The sequence below is a fragment of the Nyctereutes procyonoides genome, unplaced genomic scaffold (genome assembly GCF_905146905.1).
Source record: "Nyctereutes procyonoides isolate TBG_1078 unplaced genomic scaffold, NYPRO_anot_genome, whole genome shotgun sequence".
In the NCBI taxonomy this organism is placed as follows: Eukaryota; Metazoa; Chordata; class Mammalia; order Carnivora; family Canidae; genus Nyctereutes; species Nyctereutes procyonoides.
In genome coordinates this window covers 34,840,969-34,865,198 of record NW_026575134.1, presented here as the reverse complement: position 1 = coordinate 34,865,198, position 24,230 = coordinate 34,840,969, and the positions used below count along the sequence as shown (strand labels likewise).

The following is a 24,230-nucleotide window of genomic DNA, read 5'->3' as shown; positions in this document are numbered from 1 at the left end:
CTCCGCCTGTGTCTCTATCTCTCTCTCTGTGTATCTCTCATGAATAAATAAATAAAACCTTAAAAAAATACTTAAAAAAAAAACCTCATAGAAGGGACCAGGTGACCAACTCTTCCTAGCATGCCTATTCCCTGGGGGAAGAAACCCCGGGACTAGCTGCTAGAGTACAGAGAGGGAGAGCAGATGCTAGGAGAAAAATTAAGAGGATAATATTTCCAAAGCAATAACCCGGCCAACATACTACTGAGCACACACTACAGGCCAGTCACTGCTCCGGGTAAGAGGGCTAGAGAGGTGAACAAAATCTACACAGAGTATGCCTTAGTCTTCTCTTGTTGCTATAACGAATTCCCCCCACAAGCATAGCAGCTTGAAACAACAAAAATGTTTTATATGAAAATTCTGGAGGTCAACAGTCCAAAGTGGTTCTCATTAGGCTAAAATCAAGGTCTATCATCAGAACTGCATTCCTATGGATGCTCCAGGGGGAAAATCTGTGCTCATGCCTTTTCCAGCTTCTAGAAGCTGCCCACATTCCTGGGATCATGGCCCTCATCACTCTGAGCTCTACTTCCTTTATTATTTCTCCTTCTCTGATTAGGGCTCTCCTCTCTCTTTTCCTTGAAAGGGCCCTTATTACATTTAAGGTCCACCTCAATAATCCAAGATAATCTACCCATTTTAAAATCCTTGACTTAATCATATCAGCAAAGCCCCTTTTGCTTTGTAAGGTAGCATATTCACCAGTCCTAGGGATTGGGACATCTCTGGGAAGCTGTTATTCTGCTGGGATGGGGGTTTAGAGTCTGGGGTTGCTGTGGTAGATGCAATTATAGGGGAAATGTGCAGGTTGTAGGAGAGGTCTCAGGAATGGTAATTTGGGGGTTCAGGAAATGCTTCTCTGTTTAGCTTGGGACCTGGAGGATTAATAAGAGGGATTTGAGAGAAATGGGACATGGAAGCTACAGAAGGAGGGATCCAGACAAAGTTTAGAGCAAAGGCTCAAAGATGAAAGAAAAGGAAGTCGATCTTTGGAGCTGTGAGTTGTTGAAGTGAGGCCGCAAGGTGGGGGTCAGGTGTTCAAAGGCCAGGTAACCCCCTGGGACATCTAAGCTTTATCCTAAGGGCACAGGGCAGTGAGGCAAGATGACTCGCATTTTAGAGAAGTCCCTCGTGGCTGCTGTGCCAGTAGAGATGAGAGAGGGCAAGACTGGTGGTGGAGAGAACAGTTAGGAGGTTGTTACAATAGTCCAGAGACAGATGATGGGGGTGGGGGCCTGGAGACAAGCAGAGGCAGTGCAGAGAGATGTAGATTTAGGACTGTCAGGGCTTGGCGATTGACTGGATGTTGGGTGAAGGCGAAAGGAAGAAGGAAGAGACCAGGATGACTCCTAGGTTTCTGGCTGGAGCCACTGAGCGAGGAGAAGGAGGAGGCTTGGGGAAGAAGATGATGGGTTCCATTTTGAATATGTCGACTGGGTTTCAGTGGGAGAGCCAAGTGGAGATGCCTGGGAAGCAGTTGGCTACAGCTATGCCACTGGGTTCTTTTGAAGATTAAATGAAATGTCCACGGACAGCATTTAGCCCAGTGACTGGCACATAGTAAGTGCTTCGTAAATTTGAAAGATTAGTATTTTATTTTATTTTATTTTATTTATTTTTTAGTATTATTAATTTTATACTCAGGTCTGGGATGTGCTTCAGTAAACCATGCCCTGAGAGCCATTGAGGTCAGGGCCTGGGGACAAAAGGAAGGCAAATCAATGAGGGAAGAGGAAGAAAAAGGGTGATTCTGTAGCTGCATTCGTGTGCATGCTCTCATGCTGAGTCCCAGAGATTAATAGAAAAAAGGTAGACAGTTCACCTGTTGAAGTAGGGGCTTCAATTAGCATCAACCAAATATGGAGAAAACAAAACGACCCTGAGTGCACAATATCCCCTGGGGGAGCAGGAGGGAAACTTAGGGTGATGACTAAGATGAACCCCAGGCTGGTTGGTTCTTAATGGGAAATGGGGTGGGGGTGAGGAGTGGGGCAGGCCTTTCTCAGCATCAACAACAGCACCAATGAGTCGATTCTTCTCTTAGCTCTGATCTCAACCTAGTTTTGCCATCAAAGAGAGCTCTCTGTCTGCACATCTGGGCATCCAGGCCCTTATAAGAAGACTGGGGCAGTTTCTCCTGATAGTTTAATATTCATACTTGCCCCTCAGAGAGAGGAATTAATTTTTCCAGGCAAAAGTACCATTTGGTACAAGGAAAAATTTTTGATCCATGAGGCACCAGGGGCAATTTATTTCCTTTAAATATTATCATTATGGACACAGCAACTTCGTAAGAGATAAATGGAATTCAAGGAACATTAACCACTAACTAGTTACAGCATTTGAAGTTCCTGGCCTGTCTTCACTGTCAATAGGATAACTTTGGAAGTTGTGAGCCCGAGGTCAGACAATGCAATGAGAAATATCCAGAATCCAGTCGGTTTTTGTTTTAGTATATTTTATGTGTTGTTGGACTCCAATACGGAAAAATATTCAATGAATGAAGGATTTGAGCAAGTTTAAAGGTCTTTAAAACAAAACAAAAAAAAAAAGGTCTTTAAAACTAGAACAGAGACATTTAAATATCTCAAGAATCAAAGAAATTCAAAGTCCAGTCAAGGGAAGTAGCAGGCTGGGAGGTGTGCAGACTTCTGTGAATAGAGAGAACGATTAAGAATTGGGACTTGCATCTGGGGGAGACTGGGATACAGGACCACAAATAAAGTCCAGTACGTCTCATCAGTCTGCTGGATGGTTTTGTAGTCAGCATCCAGATGCCATCAACCCTAATAAAGGTAACCCCAAAAATGTTTCTTCAGAGGGTGAAAACTTCCTTAATTCTGAAACCCAGAAGATTTTGTTTTTTATACCTAAGTATAGAGATGGCAAGAGAATCATACAAAAACACGAACATTTTTGTGTTAAGACATCAGCACATCTTTGAGACTTTAACGGTAATATTTAAGAGAACTCGGTCTATTAGAGTTGGCAGGTTGGTTTTGCCATTTTATTTTAAAGGGCAATGTGAGTAGATCTTGCCAATGTATCTAATCCCTGTTAGACAGAGTTGTAGCAAGAGATCTCTTTGTCCACTTTCATTTTCAGGAGGAATGGCTTAGGTTCTTGTACATTAAGGATGTTTTTTGGCTGTTGCATTTACTTTTTTAAAAAAACTTTTTATTATGGGAATCTTCAACATGTACAAAGGTAGAGAGCAAAGTATATGAAACCACCATGCGCTCAACAGCAAACCTCAACAATTTTTAACATTTTTCTATTCTTTTGTTTACAGTCTCTACTCCAAACATTCTTTTCTCTTCCTCCTCCTCAGGGATGGTGAGGCAGGCTCGAGTATTTTTATACCTGGGATAAAAATCAAGGAGCTGTATAGATTTTCAAGTGAAAAATTTGATGAATTTTGATAAATGCATACAACCAACTAATCAAAATCCCGATCAAGATACAGAACACTTTCATCACTCTAGAAAATTCCCTCATTCCCTCTTTCAGTTAACTTCCTCTCTGGAGACATAGACAACCTCTGTTCTGGTTTCTATCACCACAGAGTTATTTTGCCTTTTCTTGAACTTCATATAAAAGGAATCATTCAGTATGTTCTCTTTTGTGTCGGACTTCTTTCATTCAAACTGCTTTTGAGATTCATCCAAGTTGTTGCATTGATTATTCCTTCATTCCTTTTTATTGCTGACTAGTATTCCATTTTATGAATTTATCATAATTTATTTGATAAATTATGCTCAAATTATGTTTGAGCTGTTTCTAATTTTTAACTATTGTATTACAGGTGATAGAAACATTCTGATATTTATTGGTGATGTATGTTTTCATTTCTTTTGAGTAGATACTAAGGAGTGGAATTGTTGGGTCACAGGATAGGTATATATTTGACTTTATAAGGAACTGTCAGAAAGTTTTCCAAAATGACTTTACCATTTTAAACTCATGCTAGCAATATGTGAAAATTCCAGATGTCCCACATCTTTGTCAGTATTTGGCGTTGTTAGTCTTTTTCACTGTTGCCATTCTAGCCAATGTGAAGTGGCATTTCAATTTGTTGAGATTAATTTGCGTGTGTGTGTGTGTGTGTGTGTGTGTGTGTCAAGAAATTCTTTCCACCAAATTTTTAAGTTTGACCAAGAAAAATGATAGATTCTTTATTAAGGCATTTGTATTTATGAAGGTAATTCTTTTTCCTGTTAAATAGGAAATGTTAATAGTTTCTCCAAATTATATCTTCCACTCCCAGAATAAGCCCCACATTACCATCATAGACTATTCTCTTAATACGTGCTGTTTTATTCTAACTGGTAGGGTTTAATATACAGCTTTTGTATCTTTTCCCATGTAAAATTAGTTTAAATTATCTGGTGGTAAGAGGAGTGGGCTCAAGGTGGAGCTGTGTCCTTCTCAGATTTAGGAATCAAAACCAAATTCAATTCATACAATAGGTTTCATGAACAGGTCAACTCCTGAGATTTTTGGAGGAATTTGTGTAATAAAAGGATTATTTACATTGCCATAGAAAGAGCAGGGACTTGGGATGCAAACAGAACTGCTCCAAATATCAGCTGGCCACTCACCAGCCTTATGACCTGGCAAGTTACTCCATCTCTCTATGCTTCAGCATCTCCCTCATCACAGAGCACATGGCTGGATGGAGGACAGGTGCCTGGTGAATCCTGATGGCAAGACTGACGATTTGAGATGAAATTTTCTGCGAAATGTGACAAGCAACCGAGTGCATACATCAGCCAATATCTCCTGACACACAGAATCGCTGGACATTCATCTTTATACACTGGATTAAGTTTCCCACAACTAAGTGGCTTAGAACAACAGAAATTTATCTCACACTTCTGGAGGCCAGAAGTCTGAAATAAAGATGCCGGAAGGTTTGGGTCCTTCCTGGGGGCTCAGAGGGAGAACCTGTTCGTGCCTCTCTCCTGGCTTCTAGTGGCTGCCAACAATGCTTGACATCCTTGGGGTTGTCATCACTCCAATCTCTGTCCTGTCTTCATGTGACATTCTTCCCTGTGTCTCCGTCTCTGTCTCCTCTCTTCTCTTCTTTTTTTTTCTTCTCCTCTTCTTGTAAGGGCACCAGTCCTATTGGATAAAGGACACCCCCCCCCTTATTCCAGTATAGCTTCATCTTAGCAAATTACATCTGCAGTGAAGCTATTTCCAAATAGTCACATTGTGAGGTTCCAGGGAGGACATGGCTTTTGGAAGGACGCTATCCAAGCCAATACACACACTTATATTGACACATCTTTGGAAACTCAATTGCAGGTTATAAGACATGGGCCTCCTTCGATGCCTGCCCTTGGCAGACACCGTGAGGCACTCAGAAGACCTAGATTCCAGTCACTGTCCTGCCTTGAGCTGAATGACCTTGGGAAATTTACGTCACCTTTCTATGTCTCATCTGGAAAATGAAGTCAGGACAGGTGGCTTCTAAAGTCTCTTTTAATTTAGCCATTCACAAGATTGGGGGACCCAATGAAGTCGCTTTCATGCAGGGGGATGTGGGAGTGAACCATCAGGAAACCATGCGAGAGGCTGGGAGGGGACATAATTGACAGAAACAGGTGGCCCTGGTGGGGAGCACCCCAGCATCACCGTAAATCTTGGTGGATGGGGGACAGGTGCAGTCCTAATTCTGGGGCAGCCCGGGCTGCAGGTACCCAGAAAGCATCTCTAAAGGTGTTACCTGCTAAGTATCACCATTCAAAGCCTCTGGCCTCTGGGGTTGCTTTCAGCTAGAGCATTTACAGGATGTTCTTCTGAGCTGGTTTCTCATTAGACAATAAAGTTTATTAGCACATAAATTAAAGACCTTGATACACGTTTTGGGAAATGTGGATTGATACCCCCTAGCAGGAATCAAGAGGACAGATTCTATTTACTACAAGTTGCCAGGCATTGTGATAAGGACCCTCCGTGGCCTCTTTGATTTAATCCCTTAAAGAACTCGCGGGCCGGTTGATCCATGTATTGCCTCTCAGCTCCAAACTCACCCTTCAGTACATGCTTTGCAATGACCAACTGGACTCTGAGCATTTCTTCTTCGCACTGACCACTGTGTTATGCTCTGTCAGTAGAGGGCAACGGAGGAACGTTATAGGAAGAAGTTTCTCTTCCCAGTTTTGGTGCGCTCTTTGCCTTTTGTTTGTCCCTGCTGCTCCATGCACCCCCCCCACCCCAAGTTTGTCCTTCCTTGGGTATCTTCCCTTGGCTCTGGTGTACCCTTTAGAATTCTCTTCTCATCTTTCTATTTACTGACCTCTCCAAGCTTAATACTTCTTTGAATTAAACCACCTCTGTTCAAATCACTGTGTGGGGCAGCCCAAGTGGCTCAGTGGTTTAGCACCATCTTCAGCCCAGGACGTGATCCTGGGGTCCTGGGATCGAGTCCCACGTCAGGCTCCCTGGATGGAGCCTGCTTCTCCCTCTGCCTGTGTCTCTGCCTCTCTCTCTCTCTCTCTCTGTTTCTCTCATGAATAAATAAATAAATAAAATCTTAAAAAAAAACAAAAACAAATCACTGTGTGGTTTCTGCCTCCTGGTTGGACCCAGACAGATACAGGCAAGTACCATTATTAATTCATTTTTAAAGATAAAGGAATGAGATGAGCAGAGGCCAAGAAATGACTTCCCTGGATCATAGGAGGAGTGTGGCAAAGCTGGACACAAACCCGGGTTTGTCAGTTCCAAAGCCTTTGTTTTTCACCACTCTACCGCACTAACTAGGGCTTGGTGTAAAGACATGACCTAGGACAGAGAGACGGGCTTACCTGCCCTCAGCCCTCCTTTCCCATGCTCTTATGTCCTGGGTATTCAGATTAAAACAAGGGCCAAAAATGCAAAAAAAGAGGCCTGCTCCTAGAGGAAGGTTTTCAACATTGAAGAATGTCAATGGTCATCTGAAGCTAATGGCCAACATAAACATGAAGGAGAAGAAAAAAGAAAAAAAAAATCTACTTAAAAATCACTTCCATGCATTTTACATATGGTCAATATTCTGTTCCAAATACACTTATTATGAGGCTGATATTTGATTTTTGCCAATTTCCCCAGCTTTGTCTTATCTGCTAAAATGCCTCATTTTCCTAAAGAGAGAGCTAAAATTCCAGTTTGGGGTCTTTCCTGTATTCGTATTTGGCTCAAAACAGCCAGATTTCTGGATGATGTATGTCCCATCAGCTTTCAGGGACTCTGGTCCCCACTGAGGCGCTCAGAGGCAACATGTAACAACTTCCATGTTCCTGGAAACAAGGCCCCGGCCTCCTCTTACAGTCTCTCCCTTGGGGATCACAGCAATGAGAGTCCTAATTAGCCTCAAAATAACAAACCCCAATATTAATGATCTTCCTGGAGGGTTGTTCTGGTCTTCCAACATCAGTAGGGAAAAAAAAAAAAAAAAAAAGGCCAGTGCAAGAATTAACCATTTCCTGCTGAGGAGACGTGGTGAACTCTGAACTGTGAGTTAGGATCCCCAGATTTGAGTCCTGGCTTTGCCACTCATTCTGTGGCCCTTTGAGGCTGTGTAAATAAGAGGACTGGATTCTAAGCTTCCCTCCGGTTCTATGGTCCTTTGACCCTTAGACTCCTTTCGAGTCACTTTAGTCGTAGCAAGTGAAACCCGGGCAGCTCCCATCACTGACTGCTCACAGAGCATGTGGCAAATTGTTGGATGCCTTAAATGCATTATCTCGTTGATTTTCACTGTAAACCTATGAGGTAGGGGCGCCTGGGGGGCTGAGTCAATTAAGCGTCTCCCTTTAGCTCAGGTCATGATTCCAGGGTCCTGAGATCGAGCCCCGTATCGGGCTCAACGCTCAGCAGAGTGTCTGCTTCTCCCTCTGCCCCTGCTCATGCTTTCTCTTTCTCTCTCTCTTTAGTAAATAAATAAGTCTTAAAAAAGAAAGAAAGAAAGAAAGAAAGAGAAAGAAAGAGAAAGAAAGAAAGAAACCCATGATGTGAGCACTATTATCCACATTTTACAGCTTCAGGGGGATTCGATTGTGGAAGTAAATAAAGCCATAGTCACGAGACCTCTCCCCAGATGGCTTACTGACTTTCTTCCTAACCTAATGAATATGCATCAAATAGGGTCCAGGGCAGCCCGGGTGGCTCAGTGGTTTAGTGCCTCCTTCAGCCCAAGGAGGGATCCTGGAGACCTGGGATCCAGTCCCATGTCAGGCTCCCTGCGTGGAGTCTGCTTCTCCCTCTGCCTGTGTCTCTGCCTCTCACTGTCTCCCTCTCTGTGTTTTTCATGAATAAATAAATAAATAATCTTAAAACAAAACAAAACAAATAGGGTCCAGCAGAAGAAATGAAGGTAGATCCACCATTGATTTTTTAAAAAAGGAGTCAGCATCAGACTCTACTAGCTAAATGAGGATAAGACAGTGGGTAGAAGTTGTCAGGGTGATGGTGAGAGGTGAGGTGGAGGGAAAAAGATTTTAAATAGCACCACCGGGCCCTTTACACACATGGTGTAGTTAAATCCTTACAACAACTGTATGAGGTGAGCTTGTTATTCCCATTATACAGATGAAGAGAATGAGGCTCAGAGAGGCAGAGTAACTCGTATACACTTCCCACCACTGGCCAGCAGCAAAGCCGTGATCTGAACATGTTTTGTTTGACTCCTTCTATCACACTACAGTGGGACAGTGGTTGGTGGCCAGAGATTTCAAGGCCTGAGCAGCTCTATGTAGATTTATCAAGGCCAAGGCTATGTCAACGGACAATGAAATAACTGGTCAATTTGGTGAAAAGGAAGAAAAATATGTTTCTTTAAAAAGTCAGTGCTTCCTTGACACGAGCTGAGCTGAGAGCTGTGTCTGAGGCCCAGCACCTCTGCAGCAGCTCTTTCTGGACAAGGGCCACTGTACCCATGAGGGAGGAAACCAGGGCCTGCGACTCATCCTGGCGGGGCTGCCTCTAAGCCAGACCCCGTGAGGCTTTAAGATAGGTTTGTGGGAGGAAGTATAAGAATATGGAGTGAGGTGGGCACAAGGCCTGCACAAACCAAGCCATCTTCAAAACAGAAAGAATCGGATTATTGTTCTATTTGTCTTTTGACCCCATCTTTGAAGGCCAGATGCTTCAGAAGAACCAAAGCGAGGCCTTCCCGGCAAAGGGCAGTAACAGTAACTGACTGAGCACAAACACGTTAGGCCAGTGAACTGGCTCTCCAGGAAACAAGCAGCCCTGCTTTGTAGCATTTGCCAGTGTCTGTGACATAATACTCCCAATCCGAGCTACTAATGTTTTAACCACAGGCTTGCAAAATTCTAATTTTTTTTTAAGTAGGCTCCACATGCAGCCTGGAGCCCAGTGCAGGGCTTGAACTCACAACTCTGAGATCAAGACCTGAGCTGAGATCAAGTGTCAGACACTTAACCGACCGAGCCACTCAGGCACCCCAACAAAATTCTGAATATTTAAAAGAACTGGCTCACAAGTCAATGGAAGCCGGCTGTATACACCACTAGGTAACCAGACCTGAGGTCGTGCCACTCAGAGAAAGCAGCAGTCTTTTGGGACCATGGCCCAGTGCCCTCCTTCTCCACGATGGCTTTAGGTATATTAAAATATTCCATCTTTTTAATTCTCGAAGTTCCTTCTGCCTGGAATGTTTTTCCCTTCTCTTCCTTCTCTAGAAACTCCTATGCATCCTTCAAAACCAGGCTGAAAAGCATCAAGCTGACTGTAAACCTTCCAACGCCTCTTGAAACAAACCTCATTCTTCATCTTTTGCCCATGCTCGTACCGTCTGTTTAAGTTCCTGCTTCTCCCACTAGACTGTGGGGCTCTTGGGGAGAAGGAAGGCTCTGGATGAGGGGTCACACACATTAGAAGGCTCACCATGCATGTTTGCTAAATGAATAAAATTATAAACATCTCTCTGGTTTTGAATTCAGCAGTGAATGGCATGACTCCTCGGCCGACATAAAATGTCTATGTCTCTGGAAGGCCCATGAAAGCAGTTCTAGTGGTAGTAATCGGGTGACAGTGGCTGGTAGGGTGCATCCATCCTCTGGCTGCGGGCAGGGGACAGAGCTCCTTGGGTCAATCCCAGCTCTGAAGGGACCAGACTGCCACAGCTGGCCTTAAACATTTTGTTGATCAAAAAAAAGGGCGGGGGGGAGACTTTGAGGCTGGAAGTTGATCCTTCTGGTGAGTCCTCCCCACCCCAAACCTATGAGCCTTGTATAGGGACCCACTGCAGGCAGGGAGAGTGTCTTCCAGGGTGTCCCCTCAGGACTGCCGCAGAACCCAGGCTTGGGGGGCCAGGCCTAGCTCAGACCCACCATCTCAAACTGGGAACTTGGACCTGCCAGAGGGACAGAGGAAGAAGGAACGAGAAGGGGAAGAACAAGAGGGAAGGCAGGAGCAGCGACGGGGGAGGAGCGACGTTCCCTACGGGGACAGGTGGTAACGGTGGGTCACAGCAACGACAAAATTAAGAAAATGAAAACACTGCTCGGAAGATTTGCGGAGCTCACTCAGCAGTAACTGATCAAAAGCTACGGGGGGACAGCCACACGGCCCCCCGGCTGCTGCTGCGCTCCGTGTACGTCCCGGCTCCGCTTTGGGGACACCACACAGTGTGGGTGGCCCCGGGCATGGGAGCCTAATTGGGGGGGGGGGTGCAGGGGCCTGTGCGGGGTTGACACTGCCCCTGAGGAGGGGTTTGGGCAAGACAGGCCCCCTTGACTGGATGCAGTGGCCCTGCGACGAGTGACATCCACCAGCGGAGGCTCCTTTGTCAGCCGGAAGGGTTCAGGGGGGCCTGACTTCCCGGCCCAGGCTGCCTGGGGGGGCCTCAGGTTCAGCACCCTGTCATGGGCTATCCTAAGGGGTCACCCGGGGACCTGCCCCATCTGCCGCCCAGGGCCTGCTGGCAGGGGCGGTGCGGCTCCCCGGTGTTTGCATCCCAGCTCGGAGGGCCTGCGGGGGGTGGCACCCAGGAAAAGCCAGGAGCGGCCCTGGGTGCCCCAGGCAGTAGATACCCCGACACCCAGTGAGCATGCACGGGGCCCAGCACCAAAGACAGGCAAGCGCTGCTGTAACTCCCCGCTCTGTGCCAAGCACGCCAGGCGCTTGGCCCCTTGAACCCAGACACCTGTCCTGCGAGGTCAGGGCTCCAGTCCCACCTGACAGATGAGCGGCGTGGGGGGGAGGGTGTCAACCGGTCCAGAGTCCCGGGGCTGGTAAGTGACAGATCCGGGGAATGAAACTGTGTTTCATCTATTCCGAGAGCCTGTAATCCTGAAAGGACAAGTGTCGGAGGACAGCGGACACAATGAAATGACATTCCTGGCGCCTTGGCAGGAGATGGTCAGAGAAAGGGGTAAATTTTTCAGTTTCATTCTTGTTTTTGTTTTTAATCTTATTTGAAAGAAAGAGAGAGAGAGAGCAGAGGCAGGGAGAGTAGGACAGGGAGACGCAGGCTCCACGCCAAGCAGGGAGCCCGATGCGAGGCTCAGTCCCAGAACCCTGGGATCACCACTTACTGAAGCCAGATGCTTAACTGACTGAGCCATCCAGGGGCCCCCTTTTTTAAAAAAAAATATTTTATTTATTTGAGAGAGAGATCATATGCAAGCATGGGGAGGGCAGAGGGAGAAAGAGAGAGAGAGAGAGAGAGAGAGTCTCAAGCAGACTGCCCACTGAGCATGGAGCCTGATGTGGGGCTCGATCCCAGGACCCTGAGATCATGACCTGAGCTGAAACCAAGAGCCAGCCGCTTTAACCGACAGAGCCAGCCAGGCGCCTCCACTTTCATCCAGGTCTAGTAGCATCTGGCGATGACCCTAATTTGAGAGATGAATCTGCCCTTAACGGATTAAACATATACACACCACAAATTCATTTCAGAACCCAGTACCAGAAGTTTTTAATCACCGCTGCTTCGGGTTATTTGAGCCACCGCTCTGCTCATCTGGTGCCCCTGACCAAACAACGCAGCCAGCAACGTGGGAGGCAAGGTGTCTCCAAGGCCCTGTCCTGGTCTGCAAACTGAGACCCACAGAGTTCCCAGTTCCCTGATACTGTCCCACCTGCCAACACGCACCTGGTAAAAAAAAAAAAAAAAAACTGTCCCTGCGCCAAGCTGTCTGAATACTGTTTTTCCCTCATTTGGGAAGTTGGACCAGCAGGAGGCACTTCGGTGGCTTCAGAGAGGACCTTTATGCAAAGGAAGCCGCAGGACACCCGATGAGGGTGGGTCCCGGCCAGCCAGCCCCACCACACATACACCCCCCGCCCTCCGATAGCACCCTCCCCTGTGAGGTGACCAACAGGTGGGGAAGTGATCTTGTACCCCCAGTCCTTTCAGCCTCCTTAGTTGGGCAGGTCAGACAAGGAAGACGGAGACACCCATGTGACAAGAGGAACTTGGCCTCTTCGCTCAGTGCGGCCCACCTCTCTTCTGCACGGTGGGGCCGGACCAGGGATTGCTGGCAGGCCCAGAGCCTGTCTGACGCACAGGCAGGGACGTGGCTGTCCTTGACTGAGGGTCTGCGGGCTAAGCACCTGCCCAGGGTCCCCTTCCATCTTCTGGACAACCCCTGGAGGTGAAGTTTTGTTATGAGTGGAAGCTCTGAGGTTCCAAAGGTGTTTGGGGTCTCACAGGAGTGACAGCAGAGCCCGAGCTGTTAGTGGCTGTGTCACACGCTGCTGGAGTGTCCCTGCCTCCCTCCCGGAGGACATGTTCACCCCGTTTCAACGATCCTCATCCTTTGCTCTGGGCCTTTCTAGGCTGCTCTCATCAGAGGTGAATGGCTGGCTGAGCAAACAGAACTACCATGTCTTACCACCGGCGCTGGACGTTACTAGAACACTTAGGGAATAGGGCCATCTTTCAAAATTCCCATCTCTTCGGCTGCTTCTCCCGGGGCCTCGGGGTCCCCGCCTAAAAGTGGTGGCAGCTTATCTCCAGAGGACAGCATCAGGAACACGCTCTGTGTTACCCACCCAGAGAGTTCAAAGGCCTATCCTGCAGCCCCATTTGATTATCTTCCCGCCGTAAGATCTCCAGAAGCCCTGATCAAGCGTCACCTGCCCCTTCCTGGCCTGCTAGGGGGAGAGGTCTGCTAGGGCTGGGGTTGGAAGGAAAGCTGTGCCACACTGAGGCCAGGGACACTGCTCACTATATTTTTAGGCCTTGGAAAAATTAGGACAAGAGGCATCTGTGACCGTCTCCCCTGGCCCTCTTCCTTTGGATCAGAAGGACCCAACGACATCTTAGAAAAATGGGGACTGCCTGCTGAGGCGAGGGGACAGTCCTCTGTATGGGACGCATCCACGAGCCCCCCCCCCCCCGCCCCGCTTCCTCCTCAGCCGGTTCCCTCTGCCGTCCAGCTCCTTGGGAAAGCAGGATGCTGCTTTTTAAAAGTACTCATTGACCTTGAACTTTTAAATGTGTTTCTCAATTTTCCCCTTTTATCACTGTCCGGCTAACATTACGCTATGTCATTTCTTAACTTCCGGTATTTAACATAAAACACTGAATGAAAACATATTTTAGAAAACAGCTCTAGGACTGGGTTGGATACGTGAGGAGAAGACACTTCGCCAGTCACGCCGGGCTGTCTCCGGGCCCGTGACCAACATGCCCGGCTTCCCAACCAACAAGTGGCAAAGCAGAGCTGCGGCTCCTCCGGCCTGTGGGGCCAACGGCCCGGGAGCCGGAGGATGACTAGGGAACAAAGCGGGGGTCAAGGGTCAGAGTCGGGTTAGAATCCCCGGTCGGCCACATACAGGCCGGAGGAGCCTGTGTGGCCCACCTCTCAGAACCTGATTCTTCATCTGTTAAATGGGAATATTCTCAGGAAGAGCATGCCGGGCGCTAGTCCACACGTGAAGTCCGTAAACGGCACCCAGTGTGACCACTTGCACGTTAGCACGTGAGCCTCTCCTGTGTGGGAGAGCCTGGCTGTGTGTTCACAGCGCCGGCGTAGGTTCACGCGGGGGTCAGGCCCTGTCGGACAGAAGCGCCCTCTTCCTGTCAGACCTCCCTGACGTCCACACTTCATCCCTCATCCGTCTCGTCTTTCTTCCCAGGGTTGTCTGTCTCCCTCTTTCCATCCCTCCTTCCTCCTTCTCCTGGACTCCAGCTGCCTCCCTCAGTGGCCCTCGGCATCCCTGCGTGTCAGGCAATCCTTCTTAGCCAGCGTCAACAGCGCCAATGCTCCTGGGACGCCGCGGGGGGAAGGGCCGCTTGCTCCCACCAATCCCCCCCCCCCACTGTGCACTTATCTCAGCCCCATCTCCCCCGGACCAGCAGTCAATCCTCCCCTGCTCCATAAAAATATCTCGTTATCTCTTCAATTCACATTTGCTGCTTTGGTCTGCGTTAGCCGCTCGCATCTGCAGTCTCTCTGTCTGGGGCTTCCGCTCACACCTGGCTGCTTTTCTGTCTGGGCCTAACGGCACTGACTCTCCAGGGCCTTGGGTCTTAAGGAGGTTGTTCTCATCCGTCTCTGCAAAGCAAACTTACTCAGGCTTTGACTACATGAGGCCGTCTGCTGGCTGAGCTGGTGGGTTTCTAGCTCCTTCCAATTCCTTCTCAAGGTCAGTTCAAGAACTAACAGAATCAGGGTCTCACTTGAAAAATGAAGAGCCTAGAGCCTTCCACCAAGGCAGCTACTTTCCCAGGGCAAGAAATCAGACCAGGTGTGATCTTCATACCCATGATCACTTAAATTTATTAAGCTTTACGCAGATTTCAATCACTTGATACATAAAACTTGGTCATTAGCAGCAAAGGTATGATTTATAGACATGAAACAGTGGAGCAGAGTGCAAGCCTCCATCATCAAGGGTGATTTGGTGGATACAGAACACCAAGACCAAGTCCTGCCTCAGCCTCTTCCTCTTACCGAGCCTCAGCTTCCTCATTTGTAAACCGGTGATAGTACTCGCCCCGTCCACCTCACAGACTGTTCTAGATGCGAAAGCACAGCACCCACAGGAGGTACCATTTAACGTTACGTACTTAGAGTGCTACGCTGGAGCGGGCTGCAAAGATCCAGCTAAGGGGAGGGGGCCTTTCAAAGACATTGAACCATATACTGAACCAGACACTAGAGTAAAGCAAGATGGAAAAATGCACATTTTGACAAATGCACCAAACAGAGCCCCTCACCGGAGGTACAGGGAGCGTCCACTGACCAACTTTCACCAACTCTCATCCTGACCATCGACTGACGCTCAGCTGGGCGGGCCTCAGCAGCACACACTCACTGCCACCCAGGGCTTTGCCAAAGATGCAGGGCAAGCAGATGTCGTCTCTGTGGGGAGACCGGCAAGAGCCCCACTGCTGCAAACCTTACCTGTGTTTGGGGGCATAGGATGGGTTTGGCATTTTGGGTTTTGGCAAAAATGGGTTTGGCATTTTGCGGAGCTGGCCGATGAAGATGGCTGGACTGTGCCAGAGGATGTCCGGGGAAGGGGGAGCCAAAGCAAATTAGCAGGTGCGTCTTTGGGTAAGCGTTTTCCTGAGTAATGCTTATGAAGCCTTTGCTAGGTCCTAGGTGTTTTTTAATTTCATCTTCACAATGATCCGATCAGGCAGGGCCATCTTTCCTCCTACCTTACAGATGAGGAGACTAGGGATTTAGGATTTGAACCCAGGCTGGTCGGCTTACCGAAGCCCATGACCTTATTAACTGTTGCTCGCTCAACTGCCAAGGCAGTGGGAGACTCTCTGGTCTTCCTCCTGCAGTTGAAACAATGTGGCTTTGCTTTTGTTGTGAAACCTGGCTCGCTCTGACTTGCTGACGTTTGCCATGCTTGTCCTGAGCTTCTCCAGAGAAATGCTGTCTTCTGGCAGGAAAAGATAAAACTGGCTGATACAAATGAGTCACCGTACTCGCTATAATTAACAGTGATGCAAGAGCCAGATGCGAACGAAGCAGGGCCTCAGGACCCGACTTTTCGGCGGCCCAAACTTTGAGCTGCTGCACAGAGTCTCTCCCTGGTGAGGGGCTGAGCTGCCGGTGTGCTCAGGATACTTTTTCAATGAAGAAATGAAACCTGGATGCATGCACACTCCAAGCTACTGGAGCTGGGAGGGGCGGCACCAAATCCATCTCCTTATTTACACCCGAAAGACCATACACCAGAACCAGAGAGAGAGTTTATAGTGTATACATAATGCTTTTACATTTGCTTTTACACTTGGCTGCCCTGGAAAGTCTAAGTAGTTTTCGGCCTGCTGAGCTGATTTATGGCAACAAGAGCTGACAACTCAGTTGGGCTAGGTGTTCAGCCTATGGCCTCCTGATTGCACTACGTATCAGTGAACTTTCCAGAAAAGACCAGTTACCACTAGCATCCCTATTCTCTTTTGCTGGAGCTGGAATAACAAGTGATACAAGGATAGCCTGACTAAAATAAACCCTCAAACACGCTTCCCACCATGCCAGCCACAAACCCAGCTGACCACAGCATGAACACGATCCCTTTATGATGCCGGCGGCTTCCAGGATGGATAACTGCCTCCTGAGTTTTGACAGAGAGAAACAGCTAGGAGTCAGGACCTGGAGACACTACACTAGTGATCTTCGACGTCCCGTAGCATCTTTTTACCTATTTAAGACAGTCTCAACTGTTCTTGAGATTTGAACACAATACAGCTGATACAACCTTGCCACTTTCCTTTTGAATAGACTTTAATTGAGAGTGAAGTGAAAAATGCAGGTTACATTTTTAGTGTTATCATTGATACGTTGTAAGATCAACACCAAAACAGTGATGCATCTAACATTTATACATTTCCTAATTTTAGTTGTCAAAGAGCAAATCATTATCAGATATATATATTTACATAATAATTTCAAGCAACAGTAAATAATAAACACCCTCCTTTAAGCACACACATGCACACGCACGCACGCGCACATACACACACACACACACCCAACCACCTTTAAACAATGGATTTCCTCACACTAGTGAGTCTCATTTTGTCACATACACCGGTAGACTCAGAGTTACTTAAGAACAGTCTTATCAATGGACATCCTGGACCAGCCCAATTTTCTTCTAGAATCACTTTAATTTTTACAACTTGAAGCCACATAACCAGCGTGGTCAGTACACTCTAAGGACACCCCAGATGATAAAAATGAATTCCACTTCTTTTGTGTGAGGACATATGCACGTCTCTGAAGATGCATGTGATTTACAACTCAAAAAAAGTCGAAAATACCACCAAAATCTCAGCTCTTCAAACACAGTTTCTTAACAGCACTGTGCTAAATGTTAACACCAAATTAGCTGAACGGAAGGATTCTTCTCGATTCCTCTACAGAGGTACTGGTTAGTCCTGATGCTTTCTTCAGCTGCTTGGAACACACAACTTTTCAAAGCTGCCTGGTGGTGCTACATCCTGCCTTCCAGGTTAGCAGCCTGCCTAACCTCCGGAATGTCGGACGGGACTCACCCCCAGTGCCTTGCTCTCTGATTTATTTCTTGCTGTTAGTAAATGGAAACCATGACAAAGTTTACATTAGCAGACACATACACATGCCCTGGCCTATAAATATTCTATGATGGAAAATGGTACAATGACTCCATTCCTAGTGAAAAGGAGCATAAAAGGAGAGGGGCGGGGGGGGGGGGCATGATCCACAATGGCTCTTCTTACAGTGGAAAATCCAGACCAAATGGCAGAAGTGGGCTTTTAACTAACTGGACATTGTTAGCCACTTCTCTCCAGGGCCTTGGAGTCAACTAAAAGCAAGCAAAGCAGAGCCCAACTCCTCCGGGCAAACCTGGTAGGGTCCAGTCGTACAGGCATCTTGTCTCGGAAGCCGGTTGAAGAAGATCACCTGCCATTTCCTTCTTAGAGAGGTGAGTGAGGAAGAATTCTAAAGTCAGATTTGAAAGTAGTTCACACACTGTCCTGCCTGGGACACAGAACTGTCCCCGGGTCGGACCCCCTCAAAGCGCCAGCTGGAGTTTGGTCATGTTTCTCTGGTGCATGTTGTGATGGCGGACTAATTCGTCTGACCGGGCAAACTTTTTCTGACAACTGGGCCACCGACAGCTGAAGGGCTTTTCACCTGTTGACACAATTGCCAGTCAGAGACACTTGCAGTGGAGAGGCCAGGCACAAGTTCAACTATCAAAAGCCTGAGTTAAATCATCTCAAGGCACCCACTCCCGGTTCCCTCTAGCTCTTGCCCTAGGCTCACAAATCGGGCTCATCTCATGGGCAGCCTTGAAATGGAAGCCCCTCTGGGCCCTTAAGGATTACACTACTGTAGAAAGTATAAAATATTCCCTATGTCAGAGGTCTAGGGAAATGGCAGAGAAGGAAAAAGTCTAGTTAATCAGAGTGTCTGGGTAATTCATATGTAATCGAGGGGAAAACACTTGTTTCAACCTTTGCTGTTGGACCATTTTTTTGTGAACTGCATACACGTTTCCCCTCGGCTGTCTTCACAGGGAATTGAGCTTAACTGGGCTGCGGAGAGTCAGGATTATCACCCTGGATATTACTGATTGGTTGTCCTCCAGTATTAGAGCTTGACTGTAACTTTAATATCTCTGTCCGTGTGGATATTTGGGGGGGGCGCTGAGTATTTCAAAATAATTCATGGATACCAGTTTGCAGGATATTTGCTTCTTTTACCTTCAAGTGTTACTGAGAGCTTAATCCCTGGTTCTAAGTGAGGCATGGTTTTCAGATTTTTAACAAGCCTGCCATAAGATCGAGACCTCTCCATCTAAGGAGTTCTCAGAAGTTCCTTCCAAGCCTCGTTCTGGATGAGGAGGATAATTAGCATTTATGAAATGCCTAATTTACGCCCAGCCTTGTTGGGCATCATCTACATACGTTATTTCTTGTGTTCCTTACAACAGCCTTGTAAGAGAAGCATTGGTATCCCCATTCTAGAGAGGAGGCTAGACAGCTAGTGAGGGCAGACCCAAGCAGGACGTCCATCCAGGTCTATGCCAAAGCCCATGCACTTGGCATTATCCAGCCTCCGAGGCCTGGCCCTAATGGGAATAGAGGCGTGGCTTTATCCTAAGTAAAAATGCCACAGGAGCCAATCTCTGTACCATCAGGGAGATCTTCCCAGGGTATCGCTGGCCCCCCACTTTGCCTCCTCTGAGAGCTAGTGGTTGGGACAAGCAGGGAGGAATGTCCCAGAGGAGGAGCTATCCCAAGGTCACAAGGGGGGTGACCCAAGATAGGGTAAAAGCGTCTGCCAGTGACAAGGGCCATTTTGCGCATACGCAGGTATGTCCAGGGTTGGAGGACGAGGGGGGTGGGACACCAGGCATGATAACTTTCTCACCAAGTTATGAGCTCAGGACTAAGAAAAAGAAGAAACTGGGCAGCCTGGGTGGCTCAGCGGTTTAGCGCCGCCTTCAGCCCAGGGTGTGATCCTGGGGACCCAGGATCGAGTCCTGCGTCAGGCTCCCTGCATGGAGCCTGCTTCTCCCTCTGCCTGTGTCTCTGCCTGTCTCTCTGTGTCTCTCATGAATAAATAAAATCTTTAAAAAAATAAAAAAATAAAAAGAAGAAACACCAGAGGCACCTGAGTAGGGCAAAAGAGATGCCCGTCCCACCAACTCTGGGGCACAGGTGCCTTGGCCCTGTCTGTAAACGCAGCCTATTTGGGCTGAGTCTGCAACTGCACAGGGGCTGGTGACCTCATGTTTTCCTTCACCTCCTGCTCACTGTTCCTCTGCTCTTCCCAGTCTGGCTCCTGGCCCCCCACCTCCACCCCCAGCCGTGCTGTCAAAGGTCACCTTCTAATGGACTAAGCCCAACCCCTTCTCCTGGTGGTCATCACTTTCCTCAGTGTCTTGGTGGCACTCGGCTTTCCTGACCTTGGCTCTCTTCCTGATTCCTATCCTCCCTGGGCTGTGAGAAGAACCTAGGCTCGCTTCCTCTCTCTCTCTCTCTCTCTCTCTCTCAAGAAGGAAGGCTGTGGGACACAGTGGGCTGGGAACAGAAGGAATTGGGTTTGCTACTTACAAGCTTTGGGACTGTAAACAAATCATTTCATCACCTCAGTCTCCTCATCTCAGAAATGGGGATAAAACATGCCTACCCTTTTCTTACAAGGGTGTCACAAAGAGACAGCGAGATAACCCTAAGCCTCCTTCTACAGGTAGAAAATACACAACAAAGGTGGTGCCATTTTCATTATGAATCACACCAGGCTTGTGAAGAAGCAAGAAACTTCCAGGGACCAGTAAATAAATGTCCTATTCCCCTGTCTATACGAGTACAAAGGAAATAATATCCATCTGCTGATACGAGTCTAGCAGACACCATGTCTGCTCTGGGGACATCAACTTTTAGCACAGCAAGGATTCAAGGTCTCTGAAAATAGTGTCATGAAATGTGAGCTCTCCAAAAAATAAGTATTTGGCTTGGGAGAATTTCTGCTGTTTTTCTGTAAGGTTGATTATCATATCAAAACTGAGTGACACAAAGTGAGGAAGCCAACTGGGAACAGCAGGGACCTAGCTCATCTCTTCCTTTCAAACCTGACACTCACAGTAAGAGTTCTTTTCACACGTCCCTCCTCCAGCTTTATGGTTCCCCCCCAATCCCTTCTGAAACAATATTGTTTAAAAACAGCCATGCACTGTTCTTTCTCCCCACCCACTCTAAAGCCTGCTCAGAACTTCTACACTAGTCTTTTTTCCCATCTCTCTCATCACAAACAACTTCATTCAACAACATTTTTTTAAAAAAATAATGAAAAATAAATGTGAAGAAAAGTTTACGCACTTGTTTTACCTGTATGAGTCCTGGTGTGGGTCTTCAGGTGGTCAGACCGGGAGAACTTTCGCTGACAAGTTTTACACTGGAATGGTTTCACACCTAAATGGACAGAGAAGGTCTAGCCGCAGCCCTAACAATGTGGGAGCATAACGAGGCCCACAGGGCCAGCTTCCTGGTGGCCGGAGGAGCCGGATGTTTCCAGGCACCTGTGACGATGTCTGCCTCGCCCGCAGGTTTCCCCAACACCCCAGGCCTGGCACGAACCACCTGATGCTGCAGTGTAATCCCTGAAGACCTGCTTCTGTCTGGGGAACAACTCTTCCCTAACCACAAACATCCAGCTTCCCACCAGTCTCAGCTGTGTCCAAGACTGAAAAAGTGATTCACACCCTACAAACTGGATTGTGTTCTCCACCACCCTGTTCTTTACCGCTACTAGTGTATCATCAGCAAATTGCTAGCGGGATCCCACTGTTCTGAGGTTTGCAGGAGAAACAGGGGATGTTTCCTTTCCTTTCTTTCTTTCTTTCTTTTTCTTTCCCTTAAGAAAAGGAAAATCTCCGGAGATGGGGGGGGGCGGGGGGAGGCACGATTATCGGGAAAAGCTAAGCAAGTGGCTAACCCTCTCACATCCATATTCAACCACAAAGAGAATCATGAAATCAAGTGCGACCCAAGAGAATGTACTGGCAGCAATGAGAAGCGAGCCTACAAACCTGTGTGTCTCCTTTGGTGTCTTTTGAGCTGGTCTGAACGAGAAAACCTTCGTTCACAGTCCTTGAAGTCACACTGGTACGGTTTCTCACCTTGGGGAAGACACATATTCCATTTGAAAATGATGCCAGAAATGGGGATCTCATTAAAGGCGAGCTCTCCTCCTGGGACCGTGGGATCCCCAAACGCCTAAGGCACTCTGGCAGACCTCGTCAGGGTGGTGCTGCCGACAGCAACGTGAGGCTAAGGGCCCTCCTGTGTGCAGGCTCCTGGCCAGTGGGCATACAAGAGAGGACTGGGTGGATGAGGATGGTCCCTAACCTCTGGGTTGTGAGTGGACGGGAGCTCAGGTTCTGAAGTCTGACACTAGGGTCACATCCAGCTCTGCCACTTAAAGCTCTGGGCAGGTGCCATTTCCTTGTTAAGAAATGGGGCCCCAAATCTCACAACTTCAAAGGATTTACGAACAGACGAAACCAGGCCATCCACATTAAGGGCTGAGCCCAGGGTCTGGCACAGAGGCACTACTCCAATAACACTGGTAGAGAATCTTTAGACAAATAATAAACCAAAGAAGTCTTAACTCTCAAACGGAGTTGGGAGGCAATTCTGGGATGGATACGCCTTGGAGCTGGCCCCATGAAATAAGTGTCCTACGTTCCATGGCGTAAAGACGTGGTGTTCTCTGCTACTGACTTCTCATCCCTGAATCAAGCATAAACAGTGCCATGGTTGTGAGACACTCAAGTTAAACCAGGAACCAAAGTAGCTAGGAAGGTTTTGGTATCCCTTTATCCGAGAGTAGTCAGGAGTGGGATTACACAACTTTCTGCCTCAGAATGGAGAAGCCCCACCCCTGTGCTTGCTGGAGAAAGTTCAGCCATGAGTGCAACTGAGCAACCTTGGGCCTTCCCACCTTCTTATGAGAACTCTGAGTCACCAGTATTCTGGGATGGAGAACAAACTATTTGGGGCCAGTTGTTCTTTCTGCTGCAGGGCATTCCCTAGTTGCCTTTCCGGCCTCATACCCTCCTCTATTTCCCTGATAAATCTGTATTCCCGCTATACTAGAGCTCAGCATTCCCAAAACTGCCTTGCAGTTCACTCACACCAAATGCCCTTTGTCCCTATCTCCACATTTTCCTCCCACAAAAAAAGTCTACTGTATGTCTCTCACCAATGCCACCTGCTTCCTCTGCATATGCCTTCTTGGACATTTCATGTTCAGACTGAAAGCCCTTCCTTGCCTCAGTACGGAATTTGTTCCGGAATATCTAACATTGTAGGCTACATCCAGGGCTACCTTCCTCTGTGGGCTGGAAAATTCTGAGGGCAGGAGCCTTTCCTTAACTTTGTTTTTATATCTGGCTCAGTGCCTTACATTCCACCAATCCTACTAGGTCTAATTTCTTTTCTCGCCTTTCTGCTTCTGCTCCTTCTTTACTTCCTCTACTGCACTCTACCAACCCTTGGATGGTTAGCCAAGCCCTTCCTCCTTCTGGGATGATTTTAGCTTACATCGGCAACTGTTCTCGGCTCCTCCAGCTTCAGGTTTAGTACACTGTCATTACTCTCGTGACCCCTTTTCATTTGTATGTATCCTAGCTCCAAAACAGACTATCAACTCTTTGAGAAGGGGGTTTGTGAGTTGGAGTTAAAAGGCATGAATTTGAGCCCTGCTTCCACTATACCCTATCCACTTGGTAACTGGTCAGTGCCTGAGGATTAAATGAAATAATTCATGTAGATAGTCTGGCACCTAAGAGATATTTTATATAAAAGTACTTAATAGAATAGTCTTACTATTATCATACATAGATAAAAAATGATCGCATTGTTTCAAGAAAAGGGCTGCAGGACTGTGAAATACCAGGCTGCTCTCCTTGTCTTCTGGAAAGAAGAGCTTCTTAAAGCCTCCAGCAGGTCTGGGGGTCTTGGCTATCTTGTCCACTGCTTCCCCTTCACACAGACCTCTCCCCCTCACTGCTTGCTAAGTGCCTCTTCTCCATCAAAGGTTTCTAAAACCGTATTTCCTTCACTGTATTCCCTTGCATTTCTCCAGCCACAGTTTTACTTTATTATTTTCTTTATAACCTTTACAGACACTTTTCAAAGGATCCCATTTGGGGAACCATGTAAAAATATAATGGGCCCCTAGGTGTCTCATCTTTAGCCTCAAAGCATGTGGTCTACTGAGTGCAAACTCAGGTTTATAGGAGAACTGCATCCTCCAGACACAACAACTTAGCAAAGTTCAACAATCCAGAGAGATCTAAACGTGGCTTGCTCTCCTTTTCAGCTTCTCCAAAGCAAAATAAGCAGTAATAACAAAATAGTAAGGGTAATTATAACAATGAAGCTGTCTTTCTAGTTACCAAAAAAAACAACAACAAATAAACAAACAAAAAAACCCAGCACCAGCTCCCCTGTAGGAAAGCCTGTGTTTTGCACTGCTTCCCTGCAATGGAGACCCAACCACGCTCCCATTCAGTGCCCACAAGGCCAAGAGCAAATATTTGTGAAATGGCTGTTTATACTCAATGTGGCCAACAACCAGACAAGGCCAATTCTCTTTCCTAGAAGAAGGCATATCTCATGACCTGTGGGAAAATCCAGTCTTCCTTGACACATCCATCATCAAAAATCATCTTTCTTTTTTTAAGATTGAAAACAAAAATTA

General features: G+C 47.3%; 1 protein-coding gene across 3 annotated transcripts in view; it reads right to left on the bottom strand.

Annotated features, from left to right (window-relative positions):
- Window positions 1-16,758: 16,758 nt before the first annotated feature.
- Window positions 16,759-24,230, bottom strand: part of WT1 (WT1 transcription factor) — a 48,763-nt gene continuing 41,291 nt past the window's right edge. For 2 of the 3 annotated variants that reach the window (XM_055301002.1, XM_055301004.1), the window contains 3 exons: window positions 21,553-21,642; window positions 20,843-20,935; window positions 16,759-18,149 (listed from right to left, as the gene is read on the bottom strand). In XM_055301002.1, the coding sequence (XP_055156977.1) occupies window positions 18,028-18,149; window positions 20,843-20,935; window positions 21,553-21,642 (305 nt within the window). In that variant the 3' untranslated portion in view covers window positions 16,759-18,027. The remainder of the gene's footprint in view (window positions 18,150-20,842; window positions 20,936-21,552; window positions 21,643-24,230) is intronic. The other variant, XM_055301003.1, reaches the window with a different exon arrangement.